General features: G+C 40.4%; 1 protein-coding gene across 4 annotated transcripts in view; it reads left to right on the top strand.

Moving 5' to 3' along the window:
• The first annotated feature begins 2,690 nt into the window (after positions 1–2,690).
• Positions 2,691–13,154, top strand: part of zgc:163098 (uncharacterized protein LOC100037380 homolog) — a 12,345-nt gene continuing 1,881 nt past the window's right edge. The window contains exons 1-23 of one of the 4 annotated variants that reach the window (XM_063484657.1): positions 2,691–2,735; positions 3,551–3,602; positions 3,880–3,964; positions 4,111–4,222; positions 4,682–4,785; positions 4,934–5,001; positions 5,118–5,215; positions 5,310–5,374; positions 5,455–5,620; positions 5,704–5,903; positions 6,939–6,982; positions 10,292–10,396; positions 10,484–10,550; positions 10,674–10,843; positions 10,922–11,084; positions 11,193–11,272; positions 11,368–11,455; positions 11,557–11,685; positions 11,805–11,994; positions 12,249–12,329; positions 12,406–12,469; positions 12,554–12,698; positions 12,915–13,025. In XM_063484657.1, coding sequence (XP_063340727.1) covers positions 3,887–3,964; positions 4,111–4,222; positions 4,682–4,785; positions 4,934–5,001; positions 5,118–5,215; positions 5,310–5,374; positions 5,455–5,620; positions 5,704–5,903; positions 6,939–6,982; positions 10,292–10,396; positions 10,484–10,550; positions 10,674–10,843; positions 10,922–11,084; positions 11,193–11,272; positions 11,368–11,455; positions 11,557–11,685; positions 11,805–11,994; positions 12,249–12,329; positions 12,406–12,469; positions 12,554–12,698; positions 12,915–13,025 — 2,328 coding nt within the window. In that variant the 5' untranslated portion in view covers positions 2,691–2,735; positions 3,551–3,602; positions 3,880–3,886. Of the gene's footprint in view, positions 2,736–2,813; positions 2,936–3,550; positions 3,603–3,631; positions 3,776–3,879; positions 3,965–4,110; positions 4,223–4,681; positions 4,786–4,933; positions 5,002–5,117; positions 5,216–5,309; positions 5,375–5,454; positions 5,621–5,703; positions 5,904–6,938; positions 6,983–10,291; positions 10,397–10,483; positions 10,551–10,673; positions 10,844–10,921; positions 11,085–11,192; positions 11,273–11,367; positions 11,456–11,556; positions 11,686–11,804; positions 11,995–12,248; positions 12,330–12,405; positions 12,470–12,553; positions 12,699–12,914; positions 13,026–13,154 lie in introns of those variants that run through there. The other 3 variants (XM_063484656.1, XM_063484655.1, XM_063484658.1) reach the window with 3 other exon arrangements.

Here is a 13,154-nt window from a genome sequence, read left to right on the forward strand (position 1 = left end):
GCGCATACACGGTACATTCCCAGCACGGACGCTAGGGGATGGGCTTCTGAGGTATTGGTGCTGCTGCTGCTACTACTGCTGCTGGTGATGATGATGATGATGAGGGGGTATGGTGGCCATTTTGGGCTTTTAACCCTTTTTTTTCTCCATCTGGTAATAAACACCTTTTAACAGGAGACCCAGAATGACACAGGGGGCACAAGCATAGCACATTAATTAGTGCACTGTAGATAGTTATTTAAAAAATGTTTAGCGTATAAAGGTTTATTATAACATTGAAATAAAACTTATATATAATCTAACATGTTTCTATAGTACAGCTCTCATAACATTCACTAGATATCACTAATCATCTACTGCTTTACTGCTCCTGGTTGTCTGAACAGTGAGTTAAATAATTATCCTCTTCAGTCATTGTGAAAACTTCTCCAGCATCATACCCGGGTCCTAATGGGGCATTCCACTATCCCAGTAATGTCAGAGAATGGTGCTAAAGTAAACTGAAGGTTATCCAAAACAACCCTCTTGTGCCCTCTCTGAGCTCTGCTAATTACATCTATCTATCTATCTATCTATCTATCTATCTATCTATCTATCTATCTATCTATCTATCTATCTATGGCAAAATGTGTCTTACCATACGTTGTTATGCACCCTTTGCAGTTTGAGCATGGCAAATTGTACCATAGGTTTGTTCTCTTAAACTTTGGCTCTTGAAACCATATATTATCAATATATTTATATATGTATTTATCATAGCAAGATATCATAGGTTGAATGTAGTTCTTTTCATCTGCCCTGTTCTAATGAGGCTAGTAGTCTCTCTAAAACCTAATTAGCTATTGCAGACATAATACTTTTAAAATGACCAAAACAAGCAGAAGTGGTGTTAGCTAATGACAAAGGAAAATAGAAAGATTTGCAATTTTAATAAAAGTTCCCACTTTTTGTATGTTGACACGCAGCTCATGATGGCAGTGGATTATGACCTGAAACTTTTTCATCTAAGGTAGAGACAGGAAGTAGACGACAGCAGGTGTGTGTGGACACTTACTTTACTGCTTCATTTTCCATTTAATATCACATAGGTTTCAGTTAAACTGTGTATTGTGATGTTCATTAATAAAAACTATTCTCTATACATGTACCATGTGTGTAAAACTAGTGGCCTTAAAGCTGCAGCATTTTTTTCAAATACAATATTTTTGAGGTGTTTCAGCCAAGTTTAAAATTTTAAAGTACTTTTGAATTATTTTTTTATTATTATTTCTTCAAACCGCTGACTCTGTATACTTGTGCTTTTAGATCTCACAGTAGCCTTTGACACATTAGATCACAACATTTAATATCATGTTGGCAGAGGTACTGCCTTTACTGCTTCAAGTCATACCTACCTGACAGATATTTTTCTGTCTCACTTGGTAAGTTTTGTTCATCTCCCTCCCATGTGGTGTACCTGAAGGATCCATCCTTGGACCCCTTTCTTTTTTAGTACTTATTTGATGCTCTCTCATTTAACAAACACAATGTCTCATTTCATTTTTATGTAGATGACTGTCAGATTCACGAACCAGTTTTTACTGACCTTGGTGTAAAAATATGCATAAATCTTAAAATTGACAAAATAAATAGTTTTCAACTTAGGCAATTTTCTAAACTTATGTCTTTTATCACTTTTGTGAGTTAGAGAGTTTTACACGTATTTGTGACCACTCACCTTGATTACGGTAATGCACTTTTTGTTGGTATTGATCAGGCCTCATTATTGCGCCTACTAATAGTCCAGAAACCCAGCTCGTCTGCTGACAGGGACACGTAAACATGAACACATTACCTTTGGTCTTGCCTCTTTACGTTGATTGTCTGTCGATTTTATAATTAATTTAAAAATATTTAGCTGCCTGGCTCCTTCCTACCTGGGAGACCTTCAACACATATACACCCCTCAAAGTGGAGAACAAGGACAAAGGACCAGTCACTCCTTGTTGTCTGAAAAAACACCAGGGGGACAAGCTTTTGCTGGTGTGGCTCCCAAATTGCCACAACAGCAACGTTGCCCCTCCATATTAGGCTGGACCCAACACTTGAGTTTTAAATCACGTTTAAAAACATACACTTTCTTCAAGGCATTTTAGGAGTAGTATCAGAGTTGGCTTCTAATCAGTTTTAGTCAGTTATTTGATTAATTTTAATTTTTTAATGTATTTTTTTTATTTCAATTTATTGTACATTTTTTCTTTCTAGTTTTCCATGTTTTATTTATTTTTCCTTTTTGTTTAATATGTGGTTATTGTTTTTTATGGCTATCCTTTAACTGGAAAGCACTTTGGTCAACTATGTTTTAAAGTGCTCTATAAATAAAGTTGGATTGGATTGGACTGGATAATAACTCAATGGGCACAAATGATCATGAAATCAAGTAAGCTAAGGTCCACCAATTGCTCTGCAGCTTGATGATCGGGGCATGTTTTAAATTTATTATAATTATTTTATATACCTTAATATTTTCCATCACACGTGTCACATATAATCAGTAATTGATTGGGGCTGTCTTTTGTCCACTGATGTTCAAAAGTGCTTTATATCAGCCTCTTGCACTTTAATAAATAAAGGGGTCTCTCTCTCTCTCTCTCTCTCTGTTTAAACCCCAAACTGACATTTATGAGATTTATGAAAACCCCGCAGCAGGTGACCACCACAAACCTGGACGTGAGGAGGCAAAACTGTAGCAGCAGGTAGATGAAAGAAAGAGAAGTCTCCGTAATGAGTGGAGTATGAGCGCACAGAAATACGGACTCCTTTAATGAGCTGCGGACCGAGCAGAGAAGAGCAGGCGTCCTCTCTCAGGAGCTCCACTCGCTTCGTGATAGCACGATGTGATAGAAAACACTTGTCAGACGCAAACAAATGGTGAAGCAATAGCTTAACACACGTTGTAAGTTGCGGTTATATCGGGTTGTGTGCATGCACTGTGGTTTAAACGCTGTCCTGCGCGGTCAGTCGGCGCTTTTGCGGCGTTTCAGAACAACATAAAGAGACAGTTATGTTAGCTAGCTAAGAGTGTCTGAGCTCTGTGTGAGTGTTAGCACTGAGGGAGGTGTTTGCGATTATGAAAGATGCAAATGTGTCCGAGTTACTGAATTGTTGGGGTCATAGGTTGACAGAGGAAATATAAGCTCTAGCATTATTCATCTGAAGGTTAAGGGTGGGCTAGCTCCTTATTCGTTAGCTAACATTAGCAAAGTGGAGTGATAGCCTGTGTGTTGTCCAGGCCTTTTAAACACGTTTATTTGCTCCAGATGGACCTGACCAGCTTCTCTGTTTAAGTAGTGCATATTTATTGTTCAAAGAGCCTCTTAGTTAAATGCACTTCATCTTCTTGGCTTTAACTATCAAACTTAAGGGTTGTAAACACCCCAGTGTCCACCCCCGTGGTACCATAGGTTAGCACTGTGTGTGGTTATTGATGAGTAGCACTAGTTTTTTTCTGTGCCTGTGTGTTGTTTATTTTATTTGGCGATTAATACTCTGTGTTTTTCTCCTTTAATAGTCTGTATCTAATATCTTACCAAAGAAAGGATGCCATAAGTGACACTAAATCGGTAAGATGACTCAACAGAAGACAGAGACTATTGTTTTGCCCTTCAGTGCATGTCTGCTGCTGTGGGCTCTGCCTCCCACTGGATCAGGGAGCCCTCTTAAGATTTACTGTTATTATCAAAGCATGAAAATGCTACAAGTTGCTTAAAATTGTGTGCAAACTACTGTCGAGGAGGTTAGGCATTTTTAAGACCTCTACAATTTCTTCTGTGCTACCAATTGAAGGGCATTTTAACATGAACTTTTCCACCCTTGTGTATTATTATGTACTGCTTGCAGCTTGAGGATGGCAGATAGAAAGGGGAAACCAGCAGCTCCACTGAAAACACTCACAAAGAAGGAACAAGAGGAGCTCAAAAAAAAGGTGCAGGGGGTTTGGGATGTAACATTTAGATACGATGCAGAGTGTTTTGTTTTTTTTTGTTTTTTTTTTATGTATGGCGGAAATAAAACCTTATTAAGATCATATGGTAATGAATTAATACAAATAGTGTTTCCTTGTATGTCTAGGAGGAAGAAAAAGCAGCAGAGGTGTTTGAAGAATTTCTGGCTTCATTTGAGACCAGCGAGAAAAGCAGAGTGAAAACTTTTGTCCGTGGAGGTATTGTGAATGCGACTAAAGGTGAGCAGCGAGGGTTTTCACAAGCATCATGATGTGATTTAGCGACATTGCAGTTATGTTCCTTTTGTTCAGCAGTGGGATGTCAGGACCAAGCCTGATTGCAAGTTGCCTGTTTAAAATAATAATAATAATGAACTGAGTGCCTGACTCAGCTGTGAAATAGTTCACCATCTTCATTTTTAAGGGCCACATGTTTGTGATGGTTTAATAAAATTCTGAGACTCTGTGAACTCGGGGAGCACTCCACTATAGGATTACTTATAGTTGAACATAGTTGCTCAACGTATTGTTATATGAACACACATCTCATTTAGTTCACTTGTGAGTGAGTTTATATGAATTGTTTTTGGAACCAGTGCCACTTTCTGTCTGAATGGTGTTCAGGGTCAAATCATAACAATGAAAGCGATTACATAAATAAGCCGGATCAGTATTCGAGGGTTGTCTTAATCTTTGCAGAGGAGGAAGCAGCAGAGGTCAAGAAAAGTAAGCTCTACCAACCTGCTACCAAGTTTGTCCACGTGTCCCAGCATGTCTCACCATCAGCTGAAAGCAAAAAGTCTGTAAGTTTATTCATTTTTTTATTTTGATGCAAATGCATAATATCTGATTAAGTATTAATGTAAAAATACGGTCCTATTAGCCTTAGCTCTCAGTGTTTGAACGTTTTTAATAACCAGCTGTTTGTTTGTTTGTTTGTTTGTTTGACAGACCTTTAAAAAAAAGGCAGAAGAGAAAAAGAAGAGTAATCTCGAACTATTCAAGGAAGAACTTAAGCTGTAAGTTGATTTTGTTTTTTAATTTATTTTTCAAAAATGTGCTAGAAATCATGTTTCTGTGAAATATGCTTATCTTCTTGGGACATGTAAATCTGTTTTCATGTGTGGGGATACAGAATACAAGAAGAGCGTGAGGAGAGACATAAAAGGAAGAAAACTGACTCCGGTGGAGGACCATATGGAGATCTGGACACGCCTTTATCGGGACGATCAAGTAAAACCCCTCCTTTGATATTACTGTTGTTGTTAGTTGATCAATTTGGTAACCTTTAAATTGACCTAACATCAAGCCCTTTTTCACCCTACAGCGTTATATGATGACCTGACAGTGCCAACCACCACTAATCTCTACATTAACTGCATAAGTCCAAAGGTAAAGGTGCACACAGACTTGCATAGGTTCAGCATATTGCTCATGTACGACCCTCGCTTTAAATTTCTACTACTTTTCAGATGAATGAAGAAATGCTCTGTAAAGAGTTTTGTAAGTATGGTCCCCTGGCCAGTGTGAAGATTATGTGGCCCCGAACAGACGAGGAGCGCTGCAGAACCTCTAACAGAGCATTCGTGGCCTTCATGACACGGAAAGATGCGGAGAGAGCCTTGGCTGCACTAGATGGTACAGGTGACTCTTAAAAATACCCCTGTTACATATCACAGCTGTTCTTCTCACAGCACAATGAAATATGGTTTGCTTTGTAGGTAAAGTGATTATGGGGTTTGAGATGAAGCTGGGATGGGGCAAACCAGCTCGCATCCCACCTCAGCCACTCTACACGCCGGTGGGAGTGAGAGTCACACCGCCGCCGCCATCCGGCCTGCCTTTCAATGCTCAGCCCAGGGATCGCTTCCGCAATGACTTCACCAAGCCGCTGGGCATGTCTAAAAAAGAGCTTGACAAGGTAAAATCTTATCCACAAGTAATTGGTGTTAACTGTATTTGATTGTGATGTAATGAATTAGGAATAAGAATGTGACAATTAAAGGAAAATGGTTTCTTTAAAGACCTGCAGATTTATCAGTATTACTATTATTATTATTTACTTATTTATTGTGGAAAGACCTGCTGTTGATCTAAATTTGGAAACTATAGCTAGTGATCAAGTCAGGGTAAATTTGTGCTTTAAAAAGTTATTTGTCACAGTTATTTAATTTTTTTAAACAGTCATATTATTACTAAGCATGTTTTAACATTTCAGACTGTATATTAAAGATGTAGAATCTGAAAGAAACAGAGAAAGTGCCTTAAATCTGCATTCTTTCTAATGGCCAGCAGGGGGCACCTCATTTGTTTGACTGAACTAGAAAGTAAATCTCCTTTTTTTCCTCTGGAGTCATGGACTCCCTTATTATTTTCTAATATTTCATCTCAAACTATGATTTCAGGTCTTATTTAATGCAGCTCAATGTCTAGTTTTTACAATGTAGTCATATTTACAGTAAAATAAAGAACGGGCTACCTCCTGATTGGCAAAATCAGTGCCCCAAGGCTCACATTTGAATCCTTTATTCCTGGAATCTGGAAACATCCAAAACCCTCTGTAGTCGAACCATAAATCCATAAGCCACACCATCATTTATCTACAGTGTATGGTTCACTTGTCATATTAATCACATGTCCTTGCATTGTCATTCCAGACTACAAGGATATGTCAGTTAACAAATTTAAAGTCACAAGATGGTCTGACTGTATTGTATCTATATAAAATGTTAAACATGTCGCTCCTAGAATCTTCTACTCGAATCAGCTCAGCTTGTATAGATTGTGTAGTATTTTACAATAGTTTATTGGAGTCCTACAGCTGTGTCACCCTATCTCTTTTCACTGACCGTTAATACTGTCATCGTTTTCTATGCTGTATGTATCCTGCAGTGTTTCATCTGTACAAGTGCTCACGTTTTAACGTTTTCACTATTTGGTTTGACTTCACAAACAGACTCTGTCCGAAGCCGTAGTCAAAGTGGTTATCCCAACCGAAAGGTATACACACTCTTCTTACTATGACTGCCCAGCTGTTGTAACACAAGTGTTATAGGCGAGAGGCTGTGGTGCACTGTTCTTTTATCCAGATGTGTTGTTTGTGGCAGGAAGTCTCAGGTCTTAGGGCTGTTAGAACCACACTTGGCATCCCACAGTTGTTTTACAGTTGCTGTAAGTGGGTGGATACTTTGACATCTGCAACTTGTTGGATGTGTGACTCTGCCCGTGATGATAAAAATCTAAATTTGGTCACCTTCCCCTCTCCTTGGGAAGCAGTAAAGCATTTCCAGCAGAGCTGCTGTTTTAAGAAGGCTACATGCTCAGGCGTGTTCTGACCATTTGCAGTTACAGTGAAGACTGTTGTTGTGACCAAAAAACACCGTTGCCTCATCAGTGCGCTGCGCAGTTCCCCCCCAACAGTACATGGGCACAATCCACAGTGCATAAAACCTGTCAGTGATTAAACCTGCTGCTGCTTTTGGTTGCTCTCGTTCACAAGGGGTCAGCACAGCAGATAGCTCAGATGACCTAAATAAGACCCTTCAGGTTTGGCTGCCTGAGACCGAGCTCTCATCTCCAACATGATGAGAAGTAAATCCATTCTCTTCGCACAAGGTTGAGCTTCATTGCAGGTGGGCACCTGTAAGTGGTCAGACCAGGCCTTCTGTAAATTGAGCGACACTAGAAGCAGTCCAGAACTGCAGAGCAATCTCAAAAGGGGTAGATGGGCCAATTTTAAATCAAGTCTGGTGTTTGCTTTTTAAGGGCAGAGTTGCAGAACTTTTGGATAATTCCTCACACATGTCAAATGTCATGGCTTGAGGTTTACATGCAATTCTTGTTTCAGTTTATAAAAAATCCGTCAAAACTCATCTTGTTCCCATCATGTCATTCAGTTGTCAGCTAGTTTTTCTGTTAAATACTTAATTGCAATTGTTGTAAATATCCGTTGGCATCTGTATTTTAAACCAACACGCCCTGGATTTCCCATGGGTAGGCTGAGACACTGCAGACGATACAGCTAGAAGGCATGTTGATTTTTCTCAAGTCAGATGTCAGTAGAGTAGTACTTTTGTCATAAATCAAGCCAGCTGCTCCTTCAGGTCATAGTAGAGTAATACAGTGGCTTGCAAAAGTATTCGGCCCCCTTGAACTTTCCCACATTTTGTCACATTACAGCCACAAACATGAATCAATTTTATTGGAATTCCATGTGAAAGACCAATACAAAGTGGTGTACACGTGAGAAGTGGAACGAAAATCATACATGATTCCAAACATTTTTTACAAATAAAAAACTGCAAAGTGGGGTGTGCGTAATTATTCAGCCCCCCTTTGGTCTGAGTGTAGTCAGTTGCCCGTAGACATTGCCTGATGACTGCTAATGACTAAATACAGTGCACCTGTGTGTAATCTAATGTCAGTACAAATACAGCTGCTCTGTGACGGCCTCAGAGGTTGCCTAAGAGAATATTGGGAGCAACAACACCATGAAGTCCAAAGAACACACCAGACAGGTCAGGGATAAAGTTAATGAGAAATTTAAAGCAGGCTTAGGCTACAAAAAGATTTCCCAAGCCTTGAACATCCCACGAAGTACTTTTCAAACGATCATTCAGAAATGGAAGGAGTATGGCACAACTGTAAACCTACCAAGACAAGGCCGTCCACCTAAACTCACAGGCCGAACAAGGAGAGCGCTGATCAGAAATGCAGCCAAGAGGCCCATGGTGACTCTGGACGAGCTGCAGAGATCTACAGCTCAGGTGGGGGAATCTGTCCATAGGACAACTATTAGTTGTGCACTGCACAAAGTTGGCCTTTATGGAAGAGTGGCAAGAAGAAAGCCATTGTTAACAGAAAACCATAAGAAGTCCCGTTTGCAGTTTGCCACAAGCCATGTGGGGGACACAGCAAACATGTGGAAGAAGGTGCTCTGGTCAGATGAGACCAAAATGGAACTTTTTGGTCAAAATGCAAAACGCTATGTGTGGCGGAAAACTAACACTGCACATCACTCTGAACACACCATCCCCACTGTCAAATATGGTGGTGGCAGCATCATGCTCTGGGGGTGCTTCTCTTCAGCAGGGACAGGGAAGCTGGTCAGAGTTGATGGGAAGATGGATGGAGCCAAATACAGGGCAATCTTGGAAGAAAACCTCTTGGAGTCTGCAAAAGACTTGAGACTGGGGCGGAGGTTCACCTTTCAGCAGGACAACGACCCTAAACATAAAGCCAGGGCAACAATGGAATGGTTTAAAACAAAACATATCCATGTGTTAGAATGGCCCAGTCAAAGTCCAGATCTAAATCCAATCGAGAATCTGTGGCAAGATCTGAAAACTGCTGTTCACAAACGCTGTCCATCTAATCTGACTGAGCTGGAGCTGTTTTGCAAAGAGGAATGGGCAAGAATTTCAGTCTCTAGATGTGCAAAGCTGGTAGAGACATACCCTAAAAGACTGGCAGCTGTAATTGCAGCAAAAGGTGGTTCTACAAAGTATTGACTCAGGGGACTGAATAATTATGCACACCCCACTTCTCAGTTATTTATTTGTAAAAAATGTTTGGAATCATGTATGATTTTCGTTCCACTTCTCACGTGTACACCACTTTGTATTGGTCTTTCATGTGGAATTCCAATAAAAATTGATTCATGTTTGTGGCTGTAATGTGACAAAATGTGGAAAAGTTCAAGGGGGCCGAATACTTTTGCAAGCCACTGTATGTGAGTGTAACTATAGTGGCAGACATAACTGCATGAACACAGTCAACACTGATGTTCAAGTTCAAACAGGTTTCAGGTCTGCCTGAACCCCAATCCAAAGTAACCACTGGATACATCTTTTTCAGACATTTTAGACGGCAAGATTTTTACAGGATGTCATAAATTTGGCAACCCTGACAACTAAAGCACAGTAATAAATGACTGTTTTTTCTTCTCAAAGCCTTGCATGAGTCAAATATAGCAAGACATCAGGATTCTTGCGTATTTGGCATCTTGAAGCTTCATGATTAATGTTAAACTTTGGATTGGGGCTTTGCAACGTGGGCCATGAAAAGTTATTGTGATTGTGTCATTTCTTCTCCATTCTTATATTCAGTTATCGGGAAAAAAGAGAGAACCACACGTGTGGTTCTCCTATTATATTTGGGCATGCATAAGCACAGTATATCTTGATTTAGAGTGAGCAGCATCTAGTCTGCCAATAATATTCATGGGCCTTTTACTGTTAGAGATGCTTGAGTGTGCATTATGAGTTTTAATCTTAAACCTGGCTCTGATGCACCTCTCTGTCCCCACAGGAATCTGTTATTCCTTATTCACAGGATGATAGAGTTTGTGGTGCGTGAAGGTCCAGTGTTTGAAGCCATAATCATGAATAAAGAGAAAAACAACCCACATTACAGGTATGTTTGCAGCACTTGGGCCCGTGTTGGTGTTAAGTTGAGAGAAAATTGCATCGTGTTTGATTTATTTATCCGTTATTGTCTCAGATTCCTTTTTGACAACAAAAGCCAAGATCATGTGTACTATCGCTGGAAGCTTTTCTCCATTCTTCAGGTATTCTGTTTCTGCAAAACCTTGTTTCTGAACAGTTACCGGAAGTAACAGGGTCATGTGGATTTAAATCATCTTTTTCTTTTTCTTTTTTTAAAATTTGTCTGGTTTTCATCCATACCTTAGGGAGAGTCCCCAACAGAGTGGAGGACGACAGATTTTCGCATGTTCCGAGGAGGCTCTTTGTGGAGACCACCTTCTTTAAACAGCTACTCTCAGAGAAGTGAAGAACGGGCAGAGGAAGAAGATGATGTTTCCCATGAGGAGGAGGTGAAGAAAGGGCAGCTCCGAGCTGAGTAAGTCATCTAGCGCTCACGGCGACATTTATTTACGCTTGTAACTTCAGTTAAACTGAATGAACATGACTCTTTCAGGCACAGACAGAGGCTGGAGATGTTGCTTAAGGAGCTCACTCCAGGGAGAGAAGACATTGCCAATGCCATGATGTTCTGTCTTGACCGAGCGGATGCAGCAGAGGAAGTAGTGGGACATGTCTCCGATTCCTTCTCCTCGCTCCAGACGTCCCTTCAGAAGAAGGCAGTTTGCTTCCTTATATCTTTATATAACACGTGTTACACAGAATCTCTGTAAAACTACAATAACCAGGTCATATTGAACTTTTCTGTGTCCACTTCAATCTCACAGATCGCCAGATTGTACCTTGTGTCAGACATCTTGCACAATTCATGTGCCAAAGTAGCCGGTGCCTCGTATTACCGGAAATAGTAAGAGACTTTCCCTAAGTTTGGCCTGAGCACTCTGATTGCATTTTATTTCACCTTTGTCTGACCATCTTAAAGTTTTCCCCTCATCTTTTCAGTTTTGAAGCAAAGCTGCCACAGATATTTGGAGATCTTAACGCAGCGCATAAAAACATACAAGCAAGGCTGCAGGCTGAGCTGTTTAAGGTAATCATGGAATTTGCTTGCCTTTCGCACAAGGACATTTACTAAAAATAGGACAACAAAACATTTTCATGTGCATATTATCTCTTTTTCTCTCTCCACAGCAAAAGGTCATGAGTTGTTTTCGAGCTTGGGAGGACTGGGCCATTTACCCACAGCCTTATCTAATCCACCTTCAGAATATCTTTCTCGGCTTTGCCAAAGCAGGGGAGGAGCTGGCAGAGATGGCAGAGGTTAGCTGAATTACTCCCCTTATTACTACCTTTTGGTGATGCCATTTCAACAATATAGGCACCCCTTGTTGAAAAGTAAATGAACCTCGACATAAATGCATTTTCTTGTCTCTTTGTAGGAAGTATCCTGTGATATTGACGGTGCACCAATGGACAGCACACCTATAGATGGCATACCTTTGGACAGAGCTCCTGTGGATGACCTGGATGGCTGCCCTATGGGCTGGGACCCTCTGGATGGAGTCCCTGTTGATGACATAGACGGTGTTCCCTTAGGGGTCACCGCTGATGACATTGATGGGATGCCTTGTGAGTCCACATCATATTAATAGTGTTTTCTTTTTCTTTTCTTTTTTTAAACAAAAAAAGTCAATAATCCACCCATCTCATACATCAATACACTAATGTCCTGAGTAACGAGTATGCATCTCGATCTCAGCAGGAACAGATTTGTGCATTTCTCAGTCATTAAAGAGCAAACTCACTGTTATCACGATCTAACTGGAAGCCTTTCAAGGATGACCTGTCCTCGTCATAACCTTGTGGCTGTTTTATCTCCCCAGTGGATGAAGGCAGTGTTCCTGTCTCAAGTGTGCCTTTGTCTAAGTGGGAGAAGACTACTGATACTGGGGTGTTTTCTCAAGGTAAGACTTATCAGGATGTTACTGTATCATCAATCTGCCCAGATCATCGTGCTTATTGTTCTCTTATCTCTCATAGCAAAGACTGAATCTAAGTGGGACACTGTGGTGGAGCGAGACAGCGGCGATGACGCAAACGTGAGGTAAGGTCCGAGTGTCTCGCCTCCTGTGTACATTTATAAAAAAGAAATAGACTGCAGTCAAATGGATCTCATTCCTGTCAATAGTGGCAACTCGCAAGACGAAGACTCGGAGAGCGACAGCAGTGCCGATTCTTCCAGTCTGTCAAACTATGACAGTGCAGTTTTTCAAAGCTCGCTCAGAAGTTTTCAGATGTCTGAGAGCAAAAGGAAAAGGCTGAGAGAGCTAGAGGCAAGTGAAAATTTGTTCAAAAGCATCTTTGTATGAGTTAGATTTGCTGAAAACTGTTTACTTCTTATAAAAAAAAAAAGTCACACTTCAGGCAGGCATAAACTGTTTTAGTCTATACCTGATGCCTGTGAGTACCATCATCAGGCATGTTGGAAAGTAAGTCAGATTGTAGTTGAGAAATGTTCAGAACTGATTTGCTTTCTCACTATAACACAGGTAAAGGTTATGAAGATCCAAGATGAGCTGGAGTCTGGCAAAAGGCCGAGGAAGTCTGGAATGAGCTTACAGCAACAAGTGGAGCACTACAGAAACAAACTGCTACAAAAAGTGGGTTGATGAGCCACTTGAATTAGTATAGCTTTAAAATTACATTGCACTGTATTTTACCTGTGGAGGAATAAAAGGTGCTCGGATTTTCTCCCCAAAAGAGCCCCACTTTAAGCAAAATACAAGTCA

This window comes from Pelmatolapia mariae, linkage group LG10_11, assembly GCF_036321145.2.
Source record: "Pelmatolapia mariae isolate MD_Pm_ZW linkage group LG10_11, Pm_UMD_F_2, whole genome shotgun sequence".
In the NCBI taxonomy this organism is placed as follows: domain Eukaryota; kingdom Metazoa; phylum Chordata; class Actinopteri; order Cichliformes; family Cichlidae; genus Pelmatolapia; species Pelmatolapia mariae.